The following is a 21,926-nucleotide window of genomic DNA, read 5'->3' on the forward strand; positions in this document are numbered from 1 at the left end:
GGGGATAGGGTTTGTGGCAAAAAAAAAAAAAACCATCCATGGACTTTATCTACGCTAATTGACAACAGCTATCACAGCTTGTTTCCAACTAACACCAAACAGGACGTTTTACTTCGGCGGAGGCGTGGCAGATAAGGCACTAGCTCGATCAAGATGTTTTACATCGAAGCTGTATATGGCTAGCCGATTCGTCCGTCTGTTGCCTGTACACCAAAAACTTCTGGCGCTACCACATGCGAATGCATGAAAAAAAAAAATGAGAGAGAGGCGCAGATTGGCTGCGCCTGTAGTGGCGTTTTTGCTCTTCATCACAGCCGAGCGGGCATGCAGCAGTTTCTTTCCGGCTCCAAAATGAACAGGCCATGCGTCATACGTACTCCTGAGGAGCTGGCAGCCTTCGATCAGCAATGCCGCGAGCAGAACCAGGAATGAGCTCGTCTACACTATTGCAATGCTGCAGCCCAGGTACAAGAACAGGCTCATGCAGCCGAGCACAAGCAGCAACTGCATACCGAGGATCTGGCTGCCTACCAAGCCGTCGTTTAATGAACCGTCGGCATTAACCCAGTGATAAAAACCGGGGCCGGACGTTTCAGCTTTGCTGGTTAACCATCTGTACGAAGTGCTTGGGTGATTTTTTTTCTTTATTTCCTTCATTTATTTCTGGCTAACTCAGAAGGAGCCTGTTCAAGGGCACTGTTTCATGATGCGGGTGGAAGTGCAGTCACGTGGTACTCGCCATATTTCGCAGGGTTTATTTATCAGTCGGAAAAAATTAGTACGCAATCTCTGCTGAAAATACCACAGTTAGATGTTCCTTGGCTGCACCTACAAATGCCTCATTGACACTTTGATAATTATGATCTCGAGTTAGATAATTAATTACATTCACCAAATTAAGTCTCAGTAATGAAAAAATTACTGGCAGCTAGTCCACTGTACTGGAAACAATATGCACTAGGTTTTCTACGAGTAATGCATAGCTTTTCTTTGAAATTTTGGTGCATGATAGTTAATTGGGACACCCTGTATATAGTTATGACCTCTGCATGCAAGTGACCATGTTTCGGTCCCTAATAGATGTTGTCATAGATGTTGTAATAGTCATTCCTTTAATGAGTCGTTAGCTTTGCTTAATGGAAGGAGAAGCGATACTGAGACATATTATTCACGTGTATCTCACACGCCGTAGATAAAAGACTTTGTCGAAGGGGTCACCAAAGTGTACAGGTTTTTTTCAGGGTCTAAAAAGCAAGCAAAGCATTTTGAAGCAAGGCGAACATATAGCAACATATTCATTCTCTAGGCATAAGCTATCCATACCTTTAAAAATAATTTTTAATTGGCTACCTCCTTCTCTTCAAATATATATTAAACTTCCTCCTGTGTATGTATTTAAATATATTGCGTATGCACACATGGTGTTTACAGTGGAAATTTAAAGCAATGTTGAAGTGAGAAAATAAGGATGAGGCAGCCACTGCTGGTACTTCTAATGCGCTTGTTCTCCTTTTATCAGGATTTGAAGAAATAAAGCAGAGTATGAATTAAAAATCCCTGCACATCCGCACCAACAATGATGCAGTAAGCTATCAGCCACATTAAAGCTTACGTGAAAAAGTCTAGTCAAAAGAAACCTCAAATGATGTGGGTGACTAAACTCTGGCAATGACATGTTAGGTAGGGAAGGGAGGGGGGTAGGCTTCGGCATTGCTGGGACGGGCTCAGCCCCCCCCCCTCCCCCCCCCATATATCTCCGAAGGGGGTTTGGGCCCAGGAACCCCCCCCCCCTCCCTAGCCAGCGCTTATGCTTCGTTATATAGAAAGTTTCATTATATTGAAGTTCGATGTATCGAGGTTTAACTGTATAATACTGAGAACTGCAGCTGTTGTATGTTTTGTAGATTCCACACAAAATTTTACTAGTAAACCACATGGCAAAATTTTATGCTGTCTGTGAGCTTTTCCAGATACCTCATTGGAGATATGGCATAGATGGTACACTAGCTCCAACTCTTGGCTTTTAGGTGTCATTAGCACATGAAATCTTGTCGCTACAATTCTCTATTCGCTGAACGTGCTCTGCAAGAAAAAAGAATCTTGCTTGTATGTGTTACAAAAATCAACTTGCTGAAGCCTCTCAGGTCTTAGACGCATTGTATACTGCTTGCAGCTGGCCTGTGGCATGTGGATGCCGAAGACCTTTACCGCAATAGCCGAGGTTTTCGATATCACAATGCGGGCAACATCCACTGCCGCAAGTGTGATCAGATGGGGCACTTGGCTAAGTACTGCCGTAAGCCAAAGGTAAGCCTTCACTGTCTTGTTCATATATTTCTTCAGTATAAGTAATATACTTTTTTGCACTTTTCCATATAAACATCTACTGCTTAATAATTAGGAAAAAAAGGAAAAAATATATAAAACTAGGCAATGAGGTTTAATATGGTTATGTTTTGTTATCTCACCAAAGGTAGGCACATAGGCATCATGCTATCGACAATTTCTATCGGCACTTTTAGGCATATAGTAAGTTGGTTTCATTTTGAGCAGTAGCTGGGCATAGGTCAGAAATTGCATTGCTGTCTGCAAAAAGGGCAATTCTTGAAACAATTCCACGCTTTTGTCAAGCATTGCTATGGCGCTGACCTCTGCTGAAGTGTGGTATATTTAGCTCAAGAAGTGGTAAAGACTATAAACTTGTGCCAGATGTTTAGTCTTTTGGTGCTGTATCTTCTTGGCTGTGTAATGTAACATTGGTGTCCTTGAGGGAGAGAGAAGAGGATTGCCAGAAAGGGCATTACATTATCCTTCTCCCTGAAAAGCTTCCCATGTGCTTATGTATTTGAGGTTGGTCCATTTGCAACAGAATTAGCTAAGACGCCCCCTCAAGCTACCATGAAGGTACCATGAATTAAATATAATTCAGCAGAATAAAATTACTTTTGGGCAATGTATCAGCAGGTTCAACTTGACCATTCCTTTGAGTGAGCAGTAGCCAGTTACCACCACTTGCAACCAGAGTCAAAAGTTGATAGACCATGGCATTGGCAATAAAAGAATTTCCTTGCTAACTTTGCACACAGTCTAGAAGCGATAAGTGCAGCCTGCACTTGCAGGTACAACTACAATCAACTAGTGTGTGCCTAAATTTGAGACTGATGTTGTGTGTTCAGATCGGTGGGTAATTGTTTTTCTGCATCCCAATCACCATGCAAGCTTTGTGTTATGGATATCTCAATCGTGCTCTTGCAACAAAGTAATGCCAACACAGTAGTGGAAACAAACCAAAGAGAATTTTTGTGCCTTCTATGCAATAAGCAAGCTAGCCGAATGACAACTAATGGAACATGCCGATGGACGCTGACGAATCAAGAATGTCTGACTGACTGTGATCGGATATTGAGCGAATATGTTCGCCGCATGCTAGACTACAACTCCTGAGTCATTCGCGGGTGAAGTCTCTTGAATAGAGGCGCATACGAGTGAATGAAAAGGTGTCCGAGGGACGGTCCCTTGAAGCGCCTCATCGAGCTTGTGTAGTCTGTCTCTGCGCTTTGAGTTTCTGTAGCCAGAGAGGAGGAGGCTACTTCCCTTTGCACCCAACTATCCCCGCTGTCCAGTGGCATTAGCAGCGGATCACCCGCTATATCTCATAGTGCTGCACAACTACTGGTGCTGCACATGCCACACAGGGAAGCAATATTCCAGGAGACTCAAGAGTCGTGCAGGGAAAATAACATCGGAGGACGCAAGAGAGTCTGGTGTCTCCACAGTGTGCACAGTTGTGCAGTTGTAAGGCTCCCCCACTTTATAATCTCATCATTGATTTGCATTGAGCAAAAGTTTTGGAAGTTGTATCGGTTTCTCTTTTTCTTGCAAGTACCATGGCCTTGAAGCTTGTGATCTGGTTTCGATAACACCATGAAGTGCCACAGGCCAAACAGCTTCTCACACTCGTAGATTGAATTTTCTCATGCGTAATCAACCGGTTTCACCACATGCTGCAGCATGATGACAGTAGTCCTCAACATTTTCCCGCTGTACTTGGATTCAGGGCAACTTTGGGGAGAATGCCATTGTGGATTTTTCCCATGAACTTTAGGGGGAAGCTGGGGGTGTATCTCTTCAGCCCCTCTCATGCTATAGAATACTTCTATTCTTACCTTCCTGCTTTTGGATTGTTTGTCATAGTGCAAACACATTTGAAACAGAACAGCGCGGTTTTGACGGGAACTAGGAGGGAGACAAGCACATGCTTCTTACCATAGTTGCCTTTGAGCCAGCCGGCATGCTTTACAGCAAAACTCGTGAAATCATCTATTGATGCCAAGCTGCTGGCACTGCATGCACAGGTTTTGTTTTTTCCTTATGGGTCATTTATTATGGTAAATTAAAGTGCACAAAGGGCAAAGGCCTCTCCCAGTTGGAGATGTATGGGAGAGGCCTTTGCCCTGCAGTGGGCGTAACCAGGCTGATGATGATGATGATGATGAAAGTGCACAATTAACAATGATTTGATGTTAGCCATTTTGCGAAAGCCCTCACTAAGGGAGATGACAACAAAGCAGCAACAGGATATGTGCTGAACTTGTAAATCAAGAGCTCTTGTCAGTGAACATTGCCCTCATGTGCACACAAGGCAGTCATGTAAGCCCTCAGGACATCAGTACAAAAAAAATGAAACATAACACAGTGCCACCACTGAACATATGTGTAATGATACTATCTAATGGATGTCTAAAGAAATGATGCAAAATACATCAGAATTGCAGAAAATAATTCAGCAACACTGCAGGCGAGTTACAACACATGATTGAGGACCTTAACAGAGAGAGTGTAAGAGTGGGGTTGAAGATTAACATGCAGAAGACAAAGATAATGATGAATAGCTGGGCAAGGAAACAAGAGTTCAGGATCACCAGTCAGCCTATAGAGTCTGTGAAGGAGTACATTTACCTAGGTCAATTAATGACAGGGAACACTGATGATGAGAAGGAAATTGACAGAAGAATAAAAATGGGTTGGAGCGCTTACGGCAAACATTGTCAGATCCTGACTGGAAAGTTACTATTATCATTGAAAAGAGAGTTGTACAATAGATGTGTACAATCAGTGCATTTTACCGGTACTCACACATGGGGCAGAGACTTGGAGACTGACAAAGAAGCTCCAAAACAAGTTAAGGACCTCGTAAAGAGCGATGGAACGAAGAATGCTAGGCATAACATTAAGCGACAGAAAGAGAGCGGTTTCGATCAGAGAGAAAACGGGTGTAGCCAATATTCTAATTGACATTAAGGGAAAAAAATGGAGCTGGGCAGGTCATGTAATGCGCAGGTTAGATAACCATTGGACCATTAGCACTACAGAATGGGCACCAAGAGAAGAAAAGCACGGTTGAGGACGGTAGAAGGCTAGGTGGGGTGATGAAATTAGGAAATTCGCGGGTGCTAGTTGATATCAGTTGGTGCAGGACAGGGGTAATTGGAGATTGCAGAGAGAGGCTTTCGTCCTGCAGTGGACATAAAATAGGCTGATGATGATGGTGATGATGAATGAGTCGTGTCTAAATTATTCAAGTAATAATCAGATCTCTCAGTTCTTTTTCTTATAGTAATAAGAGCCCTGTGCTATGACAAGTGCTGTCAGCATGTGGTAAGTTCGTTTCAGTCTGAACAGTAACTGGGGGGTGGGGAAGTGGGGGGAGGGGATCAGGAATCACCCAGATACAAAAGCCTTCTTTTTACTTTCATACATAATACACCTCAGCTATTATTTCCCTTCAAAGCTGATGATTATTACACTGAGTGAGAGTAGCCTGTTTGTAGTTGTGTAGCTGCAGACTCATTTCATCAGACAAATTTACACCAACTCCCTCAATGTTTAGTTTTGTATAGCATGATGATGAAACAGTGCTAAAGATAAACACAGGGAGCAGAGGTAACAAGATGGTGCACTGTGTTTGTCTTTTGCGCTGTTTCATCATGTTACCCCGCCAACTCACTTGGCTGTGCCTACTTTTGTATAGTAGCCAACCTGGTTTTGTTAATTATCCACTTTGCTCATTAGCACCTGCTGCCTTTATTTTCTCATTAATTGTCTTGTATTTTCCAAGTGGTGTGCAGATGAGTGTATTACTTTTTTGACCAGTAGTCATAACTATTTGCTGGTTGTTCTCCTCCATCACCTCCATACATGATGCTCCACAAAGGTACCTGAAGTGTATTATACACTTGGGAGATGTTATAACTAACTAACTTGGAAGATGACTATGGACTGCTTAACACACGATGCCATGTTTAGCATTGCCACACTCAAAACATCTTGCTGGCATACTGCAGTGGCACCTCCTCATACAAGGACATGAATTAACAGAGCTTCCCCCAGATAAGGGCATGAATTAACATTGAAACAACCTGGCATTTGCTTCACTGTTAATTCATGCCCTTAACTTTGAGGCTAGTGCAGTAATGGGGCACAAGGTGAAGTTCTAATACCGTGGTTTGCCTTGCAGTTCAAAGTGTGCTTCTACTGCTCAGACTTGGGTCATGATGGCGGGCGGTGTCCCCAACGGATGTGCTCTCGTTGCTATGAGCAAGGGCACACAGTGGCTGAGTGCAAAGAGACTTTTTTGCCTTCATGCACCATATGTAACACCAAGGGCCACTCTGATAGTGTAAGTGCTATGTCATGCTGTCTTTTCTGCGTTGTGAACTTTGCGAGTGTGTTCTGACTAATGATGTAGCTACCACAGCATGGCTGCAGTTCCAAGTGTTTCCTTTAGCCACAACATTTCTGTGTGGAGATGCAGCCTGCTTTGCTTCTGGAAATGGTAGCAGGAACATAAGCATGAAAAGTCGCTCTTGTTTATAACGGGCATCATCAGGGAACAAAAAGTCGTGGCACTTTATGTGATGGTGCAAAGGTGTGCACGAAAAAAGAAATATTCAATATAGATGCACATGTTGCATGCATAACATACACATGAGCAGGGCTCAGAGATGAGGAAGCAAAAAGAAAATGTCATGTCACTGTGCTATGTCATGTTTTGTTCGCATCCTCATCTCTCAGTCCTTCTTGAGTGCCATGACCAACCAGTTATCTCAATGAGACACGTCATGTGCACGCCACTGTCAGGGCCAAATTATATGCAAAAACAATGACTCAAAATGGACACATGCCCTGTTCAGGGCTATACATACTCTTCTGCATTGCTGCTTTACCAGTTTGTTTTGTTAGGAAGCCGCATTGTAGGAGCTAGCCCAAGGTTAGCCTTTGGTTGGAGTGTGTACCCATATGCTGTGACATAACTTGCATTGTTGATTCTGTAGGCTTAAATAATCTTACTCTGTGTACAGCACCACGGCTGGAACTATGCAAGTTTTACCTAACTTCATAATTTGGAAATGAAAATGTTAACAGATGAAACTTGAGCAGCCTGAACATGTGCCCGAAACAGAGATTCTGTCCCCAAAATCTGTCATCTTTAAGCCTCATTCTCAACCTTAGGACCTTTTACTTGCCTCCTAATCAGCCATCCCTTGTGCTTGCAAGTGGCACTGGTCAAGTTTAGGGCTGGGGTCAGTAAAATGTTTTCACATAATGGAAACATCTACTACTGAATGAAGAGTTCATTTACCTTTAGGTAACGTGTGAATCAGAGTGCCAGTTGTGGATCATACAGAACATATTCATCGAACAAATTATTGCTCATCTGTGCTTTTTTATCTTTAAGTCATGTTAAAATGCCAGCTGCGTGCACGTGTATATGTGTGGTGCAAATTTTGCTCAAGCAAAGCTCTTACATTGTCCGATTCATTGCAGCTTTGTCCTGACTTGTGGCGGCGATACCACATGACGGTAAGTTTGAGGTTTGATTTATTAAAATACGCCTCATCTTACCATATAATTGTTACATTCCATTTCATTTTCTATTTTCTTATCATGCATCACACTTTTTTTTTTTTTTTGCTTTAAATGAAGGCCCTAGACCTCTGAACCTTAGAAAAAACACTTGAAAGCCTCAGAGCACCCTAAATAAGCTAATATAACAACAGCTTTTCTACAGCCTGTTTTGGTTTCGTTTCTACTGTGTCATAACGTAGTATGTAGTCATGTAAGTGTAGGACATTGTGACATTTTGACACTTGCTTCAGTCATCTGACATGCTGCTACTTCGGCCCTCACAATGAGTAGCAGCATACGATGCGGCCGAGTGAGCCGGAGTGAGTGCCAAAATGTCGCAGTGTCCTCCTCCTACGGGACCACATACTGTGTCATGATGTCGCGACACACTATCCTCCTGGGAAACAAAACCGAAACTGGCTGTAGAAAAGCTGTTATAGTAAAATATGTACAGTGCTTTTTGAGGCTTGTCACTATTTTTAATACAAAAGTGTTTTGTGCTGAGGTCCACTATCAATTTCCTGTGATGGTTGTGACGTCAGCGTGGGCGCATAAAAAATGTTCTCTCTCGACAGGAATGGCGCTGTCATTTAGGAGCAGTGAAGCCAAGTACTGCACCATGACACTACTATAATGAGCACAAACAGTGAGCGTTTCGGTAGTCTCAGCGCAGCGGAGGCTGCACGGTAGTGTAGCCTGGTGTAAGTGGTGTAGGCCACCTGCTGAGGTGACAACGCAGTTTCCGCGCATAGTTTGTGTTTCGCGTTCGATTAACCTGTGACGCCTCGTTGTCGAGGGAGTGCAGCTTTAACATGCAACAGCAGTGCTTACACGCAGCCTACTGCTTCGCTTGCGATGGCCCCAGCTAAGAAAACTGCTGCGCTAAGCAGTGCAGAAAAGCAACGACGTTGACGGGTGAATCTCACTTTGGTCTGGCGAGAGACATGCCAACGTGAAGCAGAACGCGTTCGCCGCACACGCTGCAAACTTTGCCACTCGCATTCCTGAAGCTGAGAGCGTCGCAAATCAACTGGCTGCCCAAGACACTACGGAGCCGGACCAAAATGCTCATACCTACGCTGAAGCAACTTGGCAGCAGGACCCCGCTCGCTATGCAAACCTGCAACATGGTAGCCGACCTGAAATCATGCGCCTTTCGCTGCAGTGGACCGTGGGTTCACCTAGCAAACATGTAACAGCTTCTGTGAAGACACGTTTCACTTTCGTGTTCTGCCGATTGCTATGAAAGAGGGACCAACCATAATTTTGGTAGGGTTCAGAGGTCTAGGACCGCCATTTAACGAAAAAAAATATTTGAAAATATCATGTTGGTACCCCCTTTAAAAAGCTCTCATAAAGAAAAGGCATTGCTAAAAATTCTGCTTTACCCAGAAAATGCTGTCTGCTTAATTAGATATGCTTTGGGAGCCGTACATTTTGGCAATTAAATGTTTCGTTTGTTTTGCTATATTTTTGGCCAACTTGGCTGCTTTTGAAGTTTAATGACAGATGACAAGTTACACAACTTAATAGAAAGCCTTTATAGTAGAGGGAGAGGGTTTTATGTAAGCTGGCAAGGTTGTCTTTCTGGTATGGATGAGTGACTGGGGAGATGAAAGAAGAGGGGAAGGCGTGTGCAGGATTAGAGAGTGAAGGTGTTGATGCTGCAGAGGGCTACTGTTCTGTGCTGCCTCTCTCTCTGCTCTGGAGAGAAGACTGAATGTATACAGCGGGGAAGTTGCACTGGGAAAGATTGAAGTATGTTCTGGAAGTGCTGCAACTCTAGTAACAGCTTTTTATGTGGGTGGATCTCTGTTTGCAGGCTTTCAGTTTCTTGGAAAACAATTTTATGGTCGACGTCTTTCGTATGTTCTATGGCGGCACTGTGTTCTCGAGCAAAGGTTCTGACGTTGTGCTGATTGATTTTTTTTCCTTGAGATTTTCTGTTTCTGTAGTTTTTGTCACTTGGCAGTCAGCACATAGGAACCTACAAATGATACCTTGGTACCTTTCCTTTTCTTTGTCGATCATCCATACCAGAAAAACGAGTTTACCAGCCTACATGAAACCCCCTCCGCCTTTTATCAAGATCTTCTATAAAGCTGCATTGCTTGCCATTCATTGTTTAATTCCTGGAGGAGCTGAGTTGGGCCTGAAACATTGGGGGTAATAAGCCATCTTGGGTTGGAGATGTTATTAATTTTATAGATAAGTATTGTGTTACACTGCAGCTGTCCAGAAAATCTTGCTTTGCTCACTCAAAACATCACTTTGGTAGACAGTAGAACCTTGTTAAGACATAACGATAGGAACATGAAATAAGGCGCTAGCACGAACAGCTCAAGACTTTGACGTCAAAATATGGCTGCTAAAGGGGCCTTCTTGATAAGGAAAACCTCTGCAGACTAATATGTTAGGTTAGGCTAGGTTAGGTTAGGCCAGGTTAGGTTGGGTTAGGTATGACATGGCAACTGGTGGAGCTCCCTCTACATTGCTCAGATAAGTGATTTGGAGCTGATGGGGATGTTGAAGAGCTGCTGCGCGATGTCAGTGCTGAAGGTGAACTTATGACTCCCTTTAGTTTTGAGGGCTTTCATATTGTCCTATGAGCATCACATGTCAAACTACCAGGTCCACTAACAAAATGTGCATGCCTTGTTCTCTTGTTAGATAGATATGTACTGACTCTTAAGGCAAAAGCTATGGTTAAGAAGAAACGGTAATTTTTTTTTTATTTATTGCAAAGCTGCGCACAGAACTTTTCAGGATGTGTAAACTGCAGAGAAACATTAATTCTTCATAGCTCAAGCATGCAGCCTGCAGTTGAGCTGTGCAATTAAGTACTGCGACTACAAGATCTATTACCAAGAAAAATTCGCACTTCCTCCTTAAGCAGTGCCATGGTTTAATCGGGAACAATAACTCCTCTCTTGAGTTGATCAGAACCATTTTTTTCCCTTGCTGTAGACCGAGGATGGTCCCATTGTGCGGGTTCAACTCAAGATGCGGCCTCCAGAAGAACGTTACTGCTACAACTGCGGTCGCCAGGGGCATTATGGCCACGTAAGTCAAAGTCCATAAATGTATTGCATGCTAATGTTGCTGTCTTTTTTTATGGCTCCTAAATTGTTAAATGGGTGTCATGTGCTTCTAGCTGAATGAATTTCTACCAACTTAATGACTACTACTACAGTCAAGACGCATTGGCAAGCTTCCATTGCCTGTTCAAATCTGTTGAGTGCATTATATGGGCTACCTTTGAGAAAATATAAATATATGTGTTCTGCTTTATTCTTTAGATTTGTCCTGTTGCTCTTCCTTTCCTCTTTCCTCCCCTCCTTCCTATCTTCCATTTCTGTGTTGCTGTCACCTCCTTTCTGAAGAGTAAGCAGGCATTGTGCCCTTTCCGGTGGCAGTTGCCAGCTTGCTCCTCGCTTTCCCTTTCCTGTTAATTGTATATATGTGTTCCAAACAAATAGAGAAAATATACTGTGAACAGATAGTACAGTCACCCACCGTTTATTCGCACCTCACGGGGACTGCGGAAATGTCTGAATAAACAGGTGTCCAAGAAAGCAGATTAAGAAAAAAAAAAGTCCTTTATTTCCACGCATTTATTCGGGCTCGGCAGTAGGCTTGAAGAAATCGTGAATGCGCGCGCCATTGCATGCCGTTCCGCTTACGCGCAATCAGATAAGCCTGAATCTCGGAGAGGGTCGTACGGTCACTATAGGCGGCTGAAAGCACAGTCACTGCTTGTACTTGGAGTCTTCAGAGCCGACTCGGAGTCGTCGTCCGGCGGTGTAGCAGAAACCTGACAAATGATCTTGCAGTTGTCGAGTTCTGCACATGTCAGTACAGCAGTGTCAGCACCTGTGAAACTGTCAAGTGAGACGGTGTCCGGAATCGCAATGCAACCATTGCGCAGGTCTTGGCAGAACATTTTCAGCGTCAGTAGGGAGCACATCTGAAGGCGACAAATCCTAGGCCTCCCGGCATCCGCTTCCCGGCATTCCCCAGTGCAATCTGCACGGGCACTGTCGGCGCCATTAGACACTTGACGCGATGCTTCTCTGTGGATCACCACAACCTCGACACAGAACACAAACACCACCACGCTGTCACGCCGACACCAGTCGCACAAACGAAAAACGTCGCCTCGCAGCGTCGTACACGAAGAAGAAGCAAATCAGCTGCTGGATTGTCTTGACATGGCTTACTAAGCTGAGACAGCAACTGCTGTAGCCACCCTATCGAACCAGGCAGAAACGATGATGATGAGCGGGAATTTGCAGTAGCGCCACTTCGTGGGGCAGGAAGGAAGCTCCGTTCAAAACAAAAATGGTGTTCAGCAAGTCAAACCATGCACCGGTCAGAGTCTGTGTATGGTGCTCTCGATCGAGTTGGCTCAAGGAGTGTCCGAAAAATCAGACGAGGGGTTGCAAGGTGTCCGAACTTTCGGCAGTTGTTATACATTATGGTCTATGGGGAGAATGGCGGTGCCGCGAAGCATACCGAATAATCGAGCATGTCCGAATTTTTGGAGTCCGAGAAATCAGTTGGCGACTGTATCTGGTAAGAAAGAGAATTATTAACCATTTGTTCAGTTAAACCACAGTATAACGAGGTATTTAGCTTTTCATAACCTTTTGCCATAGAACACCATGTATGTATTTAGAACCTCAATATAAGGAAGTGTGTTTGCATGTGATTTCAATATAACGAAATTTTGCTTCCGCCGCAAAGAAATGCCCAGACAATAAATGGAAACTTCTGCAGACGCAGATGGTCAAATGATTGAATTACAAGTGGCTGCTTGCAAACGCACCTGTCAAATGGCACGCGGCGCGACAAGAACCACCGCGGAAGTGGAGCTGCATCATGTTCCGTATAAAGTTCAAGTGCGATACGATCCTATCGCACCCAGCAGACTTTGTGCTATAGGTGCAAGTGAAAGTGGCTTCAGGAGTGCCGCCTTCCCGCGCTAGCAGAAGGAAAAAGGGGGAGGGGAGCGAGCTCGCGGTAACAGGTTTAAGTGCGCGCAAGGGGCGGGGGGGGGGGGGGGGGGGGTTGGCGCGCATCTGGGGCACGTCTGGGCCGTGGCTGTGCATGGCTGTAAGCGCTGCTGAGCGCATACACAGCAGCGTGCCCTGCTTTAAGCCCAGACCACACGTGCGCTTGCAGACGGTGCTGCATGGCTCGTGCACGCTCGAAACGCGGCGTGATCTCGGGGAACAGCTCCTCTCTGTTATCGCACACTTGGGCTGCCTCGCGTCAGCGAGCCTGGCTACGGAGCTACGGCGCGGTACATTCAACTCTCAGTGAAGCAGATTTATATCACGGAAGAAAGTGCTTCTTCTTTCCCCCCCCCCCTTTTTTTTTGTTTTGTTTTGTTTAGGCTGCTGAGCACAAGGTCGCGTGATCGAATCTCAGCCAGGGCGGCCGCATTCCGATGGGGGCGAAATGCGAAAACACCCGTGTACTACTTAAATTTAGGTGCACGTTAAGAACCCCAGGTGGTCAAAATTTCCGGAGTCCTCCACTACGCTGATTATCACCTCATAATCAGAAAGTGGTTTTGGCACGTAAAACCCCATCATTTAATTTTTTTTCCTTTTTGTGTTGATCTAACAGCTATAAAAATATAACAACTAACGTTTATAGATATAAAAGCATTTAGAAACACTGTCAATAACAAAATACGAAGCGGCGTCTGCCAAGGTGTCTGTGAGTGAGCCCTGTGAGTGCACGCTGATGGCCTATCGTGTGTCTTTGTGGACGCAAACCGCCATTCCTCGCGAGGGGCAGCAGGCGCTAGGCACACGTCCACAACCGTACATGTTGTCTTGGCTTTAGAGATAATCTGCCACGTGTTTAAAGAGTGGGTGTGCCGAGATGGCGTGGCATCACCTAAGCTATCTTCCCGCGCATTTAGTATTGGAGGTTGCGTAACCTCGAGTTTTGGTGACCCGTTGGAGTGAGAGGCGGACGAAGCATTCGCTCCCCACTGCCGGCGCTTTTCATGATAGCGTCGTCCCAGTGCCGGCGAAAGGGTGGCTAGCTTCGCTTAATTCGTACCGCCAATGTGAATATATCGTTGATGTGGCGCGAGACCCTATCGTTCGTCGCCTACTCCCAAATTCATCACAATGAATTGTTTTCTCATTCAAATTTGCTTTTTTCAATTTCCCAATAATATGGAAAATTCTGTGGCCCCTTTCTGAATAAAAAAAATAGATCAGCGACTGTGCTTATTTTATTTGCATGGAAGGTCGAATTTCAATACAAATTTTTGATGTAACGAAGCAAATTGCCGCTTTTACCTACTTCGTTATATAGAGGTTTAACTGTATATTGCTGCAGTACAATAGGTTGTATGGCTTTTGTCAATAAAGATGTTGCCATCTTCTCTTTTTGTTTCTTCTTGGCTAAAAGAAATTTGAGCTATTATTTTATCACTGGGTAAGGGATAAGGTCATTGTTTCAGCAGCCTCACAACTGCCCTTGTTATTTTATTGTACACCAGAACACCAAAAAAGTTGGCTTGCCACTGAAAGTGAAGGTGTGGGTGATCAAGGAAACTGGAGGTGGGGGTCACATATTACCACACACCTGCACCTGCCCACCTGCACCTGCAGGTTGACACCTGCACCATCATCATGCTGTTGAAAGCTGATTGTACTGAGCAGTCAACTGGATAAGAGGGGAGAGAAGGAGATAAGGGACTCTTGTGTTCCCAAAGAAGCCATGGCAGAAGATCAAGGTTGTGTTGAACACAGATGTGTTCACTATGAAAAAGGATGGAAGAGGCTATCTGGCATGAGTGGTCTGCGATATTACTTGACCACCATTTGCATTTTCTGTGATGTAGTCAGCTTCCTGATTCACATCCAAAGCTGCACTGCACTGCACTGAGTGCATTTTTCAGTTACATATGTAGTAGTGTTTACATACATAGTTACATAGTAGTAGGCATTTGTTGGATGTTCTAGAAGTGGAGGTCTTATACCATCATTAGTTTACAGCTAGTTAACGAAGGAAGAAAAGTGAGACACAAGATTTTTGTGTCATTACTCCTGTTGTAGGGACCACGAGCCAGAAAATTTTTTCTCAACTGGCACTTCCGAGTAACTGTCTTCAGAATACAGCATGAAAAATTTTTATCAGAAAGGTGCAGCATTGGCTGATGCATAAAACTTTGCTTGTGTGTCTTTTCGTCAGCAGTTACTTCATGCTGGCATGCACCTAGCCTGCAAATATGCCCATGTACCATGCATTGGGTGCATGTTAAAGAAGCCCCAGGTGGTCATAATTAATCTAGAATTAGAATCCCCCACTACAGCATGCCTCATAATCATATTGTGGTTTTGGTTAGTAAATCCCCAGAATTCAATTTAAATCAAAGTGCATAAGTGATGCAAGTTTGATCAAAATGTGCCCATAAATAAAAGATGTCTTTAAATGTAGTGTCAGATCAGGCATAAAGATGACCATTCTATGAGCTAATGCATCCTGGTTCGATCATTAACAGCATGCCATCTTACTTGGCACGTAGCACATTAGCAAAAAGCTCCTCAGGTCGAATTCGTGTTGGAACAAGGTTATGCTAAGCATTTGGGTATTCGTTTCTGTGCCAGGACATGCTCTCGCTGCGGTGCTTGCATCATGGCATACCTGTGCTTTGCTTGCGTCGTGTGCCACTTCTTCTGCACATGCTCTGTAGCATCACAGAGTTCTTGCCTGTGAGCAGTCAGCGAAACAGCTGTTGTCTCTTTTATAAGCAGATTGTTTCTATGCAATGTGATGGATATGTGCCAATAATCTCGAGGCACTAGTTGAATAGTGGTAAGGATGACAGCTGTACACTCCTTCCACGTCTGTGTCTGTGGCCTAATGTAAGGCATTTTACATTTTTCTTGCACTTATGTATGGCAAATGTGCACCTTCGAAACTAGCAAACAGCAATCACGGTAATTGCTGTGAATCCATGGCTACAGGCAGCACATCTTATGTTGTCTGTCCCTTGTCTTCCCATCTCTTTTACACTGCCTGTAGCCATAGCTTTGAAAACTAATTGCACACACTGATCATGGAATTCATTAATGCTAATGCATTTTTTTCACTGAACTGTTCTGAAGACTCAGAACTATCTGCATTAGAACTCTTCTCATGTAGAACTTGTAACACTGTGAAATATAGCTCACAGTGCATCATGCCTGTCATGTCATGCCCTTTGTTGCGCCAATATGTAATGGGTATGTATGTGGTTTAAAATAGGAGGCCCAGATGTCAACAGATGTCTGTACACAGAGTGTAGTTTCACTGAATGGATTGCTAGCAGCAGCTATGTCTACAACTACATTGGAAGCTTTGTTTTTTGCTAATGAATTGTTTAAAAAGTTTCTGGGGCATTTCAGTTAACAAGGAAGCTCTGCACCTAAACAGTCTGCAAACACAGGTGTATTTAGCATGGGCACTGAATAATGTAAAAGCTTGCCCTGCCAGAAAAAATTTGTTTTCACCACAAAACATCACTTCAACCACAGTTAATTGTGCATTGAGCAGCTATCTATGTTATTCACTACATTTGTTGTTGATGATCATGCCTTTAAGAATACTATTTATAACTTACTCTTCTTGGCAGCAATGCCACCAGAGAAAGTGTGGACGGCCATCAACACCTTACATCGTTTCTTACAAGGACCCATACCTCCCTGAGAAGCCCCCACTTGTGCTGAGAGGTAAGCGCACGCTGAACAGATTTCTCTTCTCCTGCTGGCAGTTGGCATTGAAACAGACGTTTTAAGAAGTCGTGGTTTCGACCGAAAGGCGAACCATCAATTGTGATAGCAAATTAGTGGACAGCTATACGAAGTAAGGATAGTAGTTTTATTGGCCGTATAAACTTGCAAACATAGGCACACTAACTAAATTAACAAGTATAGTGTCATGCGCGCACCAGCAAACATGAACACATCTCACTCGATGACCGCAGAAACTTGTCAAAATGCTGGAGTGAGGAAGCGCGACAGCAGCAGTGAGCGAATTGACCTTCATGCTGCATCTCACATCAACGCAAACTAAGCCATGAAAACGCAGTGCATGGCTGACTCTGCCCCTGTTGCAGATGGCTTTCAAGATACAGTCACGGCCGCTGGATAAAAAAAAAAAAAGGTGCAGCCTGCCATGTCAGGCGGTCTGCTATGGGAGCGAACGTGACAGCCATAGTTGCATTCTCGGCCGCTTGGCTGGGCCGAACAGCGCTAGCTCTCGGGGACGAGACGCGTCGGTTTCCACGGGCGATGGCGTTCAAAGCGCGTTCCTCACGCACTTTCTATGCCGATCCGAGACAACAGTTCCCGTCTGGCAGCGCCGCGGCGGATGACAGCGTTTTCGATGCACGCGGCAGGCCGCACCTTTTTTTTTTTATTTAGCAGCCGTGATACAGTGGCCCAGACAGGTGCATGTGGCTGCCCGAAAAAGAATGCCCCTCCCCCCTCCCTGCCCTCCCCCTGGAGCCTTGGCACCACACGCTGTGAAACATAGTCGAAGATGCTTATCGCAATAGGATTGGCGTTGATAGCTGTGAATGTTGTGAATGCCACATGCGACGACCCCGGAGAAGATTTGCTGGTACCGAAATGAGGAGCTGAGTGCGTGCCAGCGTTTTCACGTGAGACAAGCGGGTGGCAGTGGTGAAGCTGCCGTGATGAGCAGCTGTATAATGTTCTGGATCGTGTGCGCCTCGCGCATTTTCTAGCTTACATGGGATCTAGTGGCCGGAAAACGTGTCATACGATCGCAGTTTGGCAACGTACTGGAACATTGGTGCCAAAAAATCGAGTTTTTTTGAGAACATATGAACTGGTAAAAAATGAGCATAAGTTTATTGTGTCATTTTTTGTGTTCTCAATTGAGAATGTTGGCGCTGGGAAAACGTATTTAACGGGAACGTATCAATGACTTTCTACTGTGTACTCTACTTACTCATGTAAAGCCCAAACTTTTTTTTCTGATTCTTTTACTGGGTGTGGGCCTTAAAGGGACCCTGAAACGATTTTGACGATGTTGTACAAACATACTGAGTCATTAGAGTAGGTCCTTCTGATCATTAATTGACGCATCTAGAAGCTCCATGTAAAGCGTGTAATTTATTATAAGGTTTTAAAGATGTACACCGCTGCCAATTGCAGCACACCGCTCGGCTGAATTTTCAGCCGCCCCTAACCATTTGACGTAGATTGCCCTAATGACGCTACTAGGGTGAGCTATCCGATTGGCTACCCAGGGCGTGTCATCGATAACTTTTCCAACTTTATGGTGAAAGAATGTTCGTAATAGTTGGAGTGTTCGTTAATTTGTTTCTGTAAAAAGAAAGTGACAGACAGAGAATGCTCAAGAACAATATCTCACTTCCGGCACACAGCAAGTGTTGTCTGCATGTGTTGCAACATGCTCCGTGTTGACGAGAGCTCCGTGGTCAGTGTCGGTTTCAGTCCTTTCGCGAATGGTGAGCACCATGATTCGCCTTTCTTGTGTTGTGGGCTGCAAACGTAGCGACTGGCAATATGTCAAGCTGCGACATTGTGTCCCTCTGCAAGGCAGCAGACGAGCGGAGTGGCTGCAGCGCATCGGACTGTCACTATCTGATTGGTGTCAGGATTTGCACGTTTGCAGCCGTCACTTTGCAGCGGAGGATTACTACCACAATAGTGTTTCAAGAGTCCGGTATTCGGGTAAACGCAAGCGCAAGGGGACTGAGCCTGGCCGCTTGACCATGCCGTTTTACGGGGTGAGCAGAAGCACAAACTTGAATAGTGTGCACATTGCAGCTGCCTAGTGGCACAGAGCTTAACCAAACACCGTAGCAGTAACGAAATGTATTCTTCTTTGCTGCTGGTGTAAATTTTTCACAGTAGCGTAATCATTAACACATTGTTTTTGTGTTTAAAATTTTTTACACTTGGTTAGAGCAACATTAGCTCTTTGTTTGGCTGGTTAAGCTCTCTGCCACCAGGTGGCTGGACCATGCAGTTCCATGCCGATCAGGCCGCTCACATATGTCAACGCTAAAGTTCCTTCATCGGCTTGAGTTTATGCCTCCACCCATCCGTCAAAACGCCCAGCTCGCCTCTGGTGACCGGAATACCAGTCACGTTGGCGCTGCAACAGAATGCTCGCAACGCACACTACTTCGACAGCTCTCGCTTGGAGTCAACTGCCAAGCAGCTGGCAGAGAGGTTAGAGAGGCTTCGCGCGCGTACTCTTAGACAACCGGAAGTAGATGACACGACGTGCCATCGTGACGCAGAACCAATGAAGGTGGAGCTTAGGCCCAATCACTCAGCGAACGAGTTGAGAAAATGCATGGCTATGGAGGAGGGTACTATATTTACTCGTTTCTAATGCGCCCTCGATTGTAATGTGCACATGTTTTCTGTGACCAAAAAATAAAAAAAAAAATTAAAACCTCGATTGTAAGAAGCGCCCGTCTTCTATGATTCCCCCCCCCCCCCCCCCAAAAAAAGTACAATACTGCGCACCTCGTGCTTTCATATAGAAATACTATTTACTCTCATTTGGAAAAAACAGATTTATTCCCAATACACTAAAGTTGCGATAAATAAAAACACCAATGGAAGCGGCATACCTTGCCGCCAAGATTTTCACTGCGCCAGTATGAGTCGTGTGGGGCAATAGATATCACTTGTCGTCGCTATCTGACAACTCCTTATCGCTATCAACAGACCGAAACATTTCATCCTCGGTGCCGTCCATGGCATTCGAAATCCCACACTTTTTAAAGGCCTTGTTGACCATGGCAGACGGGATTGTGCACCATGCATCTTTCACCCATCCAGCAAAGTCCTGCAGCGAGGCACGCTTAATTTTATTGGTGGGTGTGAATTCGTGGCAGCCACTGACAAGTCATTCGGTGTAGAGCACCCGAATTCTGTCTTTCACGGGCTTGTTCAAACAAACATCGAGCGGCTGGCGCTGCGATGTCGTGCCACCGGGTATCACGACAAGGTCAGTGTTGCATGCAGCCAGCTTGTCCTTGATGCGCTGGTCAATGTGGCACCTGAACGCTTTGAGCACAAGCGTCCCACGCAGACCCAAACTGCTGCCGGGTCTCTTCCACCAGATGTTATCAAACCAGTCAGCGATCAAGTCCATGGTCATACAACCTTTTTCATTTGCGTGCACAATCACGCCACTTTGAAACATGATTCCTTTCAGGAGCATCTTCTTTCTGAAGATAAGATACAGGCGCAGCTTGTGCCCATCCGCAGTGCAACAAAGCATTGCGGCATTGCGGCCAAAAGGCAAAACGCACACTTGCTTTGCCCCCTTCTTTTCAATGGTTGTGGTGGCAGGCATGTCAAAGTAGAGCAGCGTCTGATCGGCATTTCCAATCTGTCCGAAGTGGTAGCTGTTTTTATAGTGCAACTTCAAAACGCATCGCTGAAAACTGTGCAATTTCTCTTCATATCCTTCGGGCAATTTTTGGCATATCGCTGTCCGCCTTCGAAGAGAAAAGCCTTTTCTTTTCATAAAATTTGATAGCCAGCACCTGCTTGCTTTGAAGTCACTCCGCATTAGCCTTTTCTGTAGGGCTAACTGCATCGCCCGTACTTTGAGCAGATCGGTCGTCACAGGCCGCTGTGCCGCTCGCTGCTCTTGGAACGTATACCGCAAGCAGCTCTTCTATTTCGGCGAAGCAACAAGGAAGGGTCCACTGAAACCCTTCCTTGTTGCTTTGCTGGCGAAAATATTCTCCTTCTGTTTGCGCCAATCCCGCATGCAAGTTTCGGGGACTCCAAGCGCCCGTGATGCGGCCCGATTTCCGTTCGTCTCTGCGCACATGATAACTTTCCTTTTAAATGTGGCATCATGGTGGACTCGGCATGTATTCGCAGTCGGCGCTTCCATGCTGATTGAATTAATGCAGAAAACGGGAAGACAGGCTGTAGACTAGGTTGCACCAGCGCCTGGTTACACGTATAGCATGGAGGTATGCACATGGAGGCAGCTACGGCAGCTAGGCTAGAACAGCGTACGAGGCAGCGATTTTTCAAATGTCGATGGCGATATGGTAACGCAGATTTAGGGTTGTACTTGATTCTAACGCACATGGGATTTTTGGACCCGTTTTATCGGAAAAAAGGTGTGCGTTAGATTTTAGTAAATACGGTAACTTGTAATCGTACGTAGCTCTCTTAATATGAGACGCTTCATACAAATTGTGGTGCGAATGACTAACTTTAGCTGTACCCTATGTGTCTACAAAATTTGTGCGAAGCGTTTCAGGGGCCCTTTAAACTAGGCAGGCTTATAGCTACTCAGTGAAGCCTCGAAGTACATTCGGACTGTTGTGCAATAAAGCAACCACTGTGAACACATTCGCAGTCACAGTGCAATTTTTTGAACATGAATAATGCCACGAAAATGGCTGAATATTTGGGCTCTATGAAAAAAAAATGCAGTGGTAAAACTGATTTCGTAGTTTTTTATATCATCGGCACAGCAGAATATTTGTTTATACACTTTTGCTCAGTGTTATGCTCCATTAAAATAATGTTTACTTGTAATTTCTGAATAGGTGAGGCCGCGGGTGCGTTACACGTTCATCCATCGTACAACCCGACATGCGGTGTGGGTTGGCGCAAAGTACAGATACGGCGCAGGTGACCTTGACTCCGCAGCACTGTCAGTTTAGGCTGTGCTGTGCAATATCAGTATAAAGTTATATTGGCTCTGTGCCCACATGCGAGCTTGCACCATTCCATCCAGTAAACGCACAGATGAACTTGGAAAGCATTCGAAGTAGTTGCCAGCTGATCACTTGCAGACCCAAACTCCATGCACGTGGCCGTCAGTCCAACCTGTGGGCATGATTACTTACTGATCGCCGATGGGGTCTTCTGGTACAAACATTTTGAGGACGAACTTGCTGTCCGCTGCACCCACCAGCTAGGCCTAACCAGCGCCGGCTCATTGGAGTCGGTCACCAAAGT

At 45.0% G+C, this 21,926-nt stretch overlaps 1 protein-coding gene across 1 annotated transcript in view; it reads left to right on the plus strand.

Moving 5' to 3' along the window:
• LOC126548418 (uncharacterized) overlaps positions 1-21,926 on the plus strand; it is a 31,471-nt gene that overhangs the window by 5,798 nt on the left and 3,747 nt on the right. Inside the window, exons 2-6 of the mRNA XM_050196558.2 lie at positions 2,174-2,307; positions 6,518-6,679; positions 7,828-7,863; positions 10,876-10,971; positions 16,553-16,649. Coding sequence (XP_050052515.1) covers positions 2,174-2,307; positions 6,518-6,679; positions 7,828-7,863; positions 10,876-10,971; positions 16,553-16,649 — 525 coding nt within the window. The remainder of the gene's footprint in view (positions 1-2,173; positions 2,308-6,517; positions 6,680-7,827; positions 7,864-10,875; positions 10,972-16,552; positions 16,650-21,926) is intronic.

This window comes from Dermacentor andersoni, chromosome 1 (genome assembly GCF_023375885.2).
Source record: "Dermacentor andersoni chromosome 1, qqDerAnde1_hic_scaffold, whole genome shotgun sequence".
Classification (NCBI taxonomy): domain Eukaryota; kingdom Metazoa; phylum Arthropoda; class Arachnida; order Ixodida; family Ixodidae; genus Dermacentor; species Dermacentor andersoni.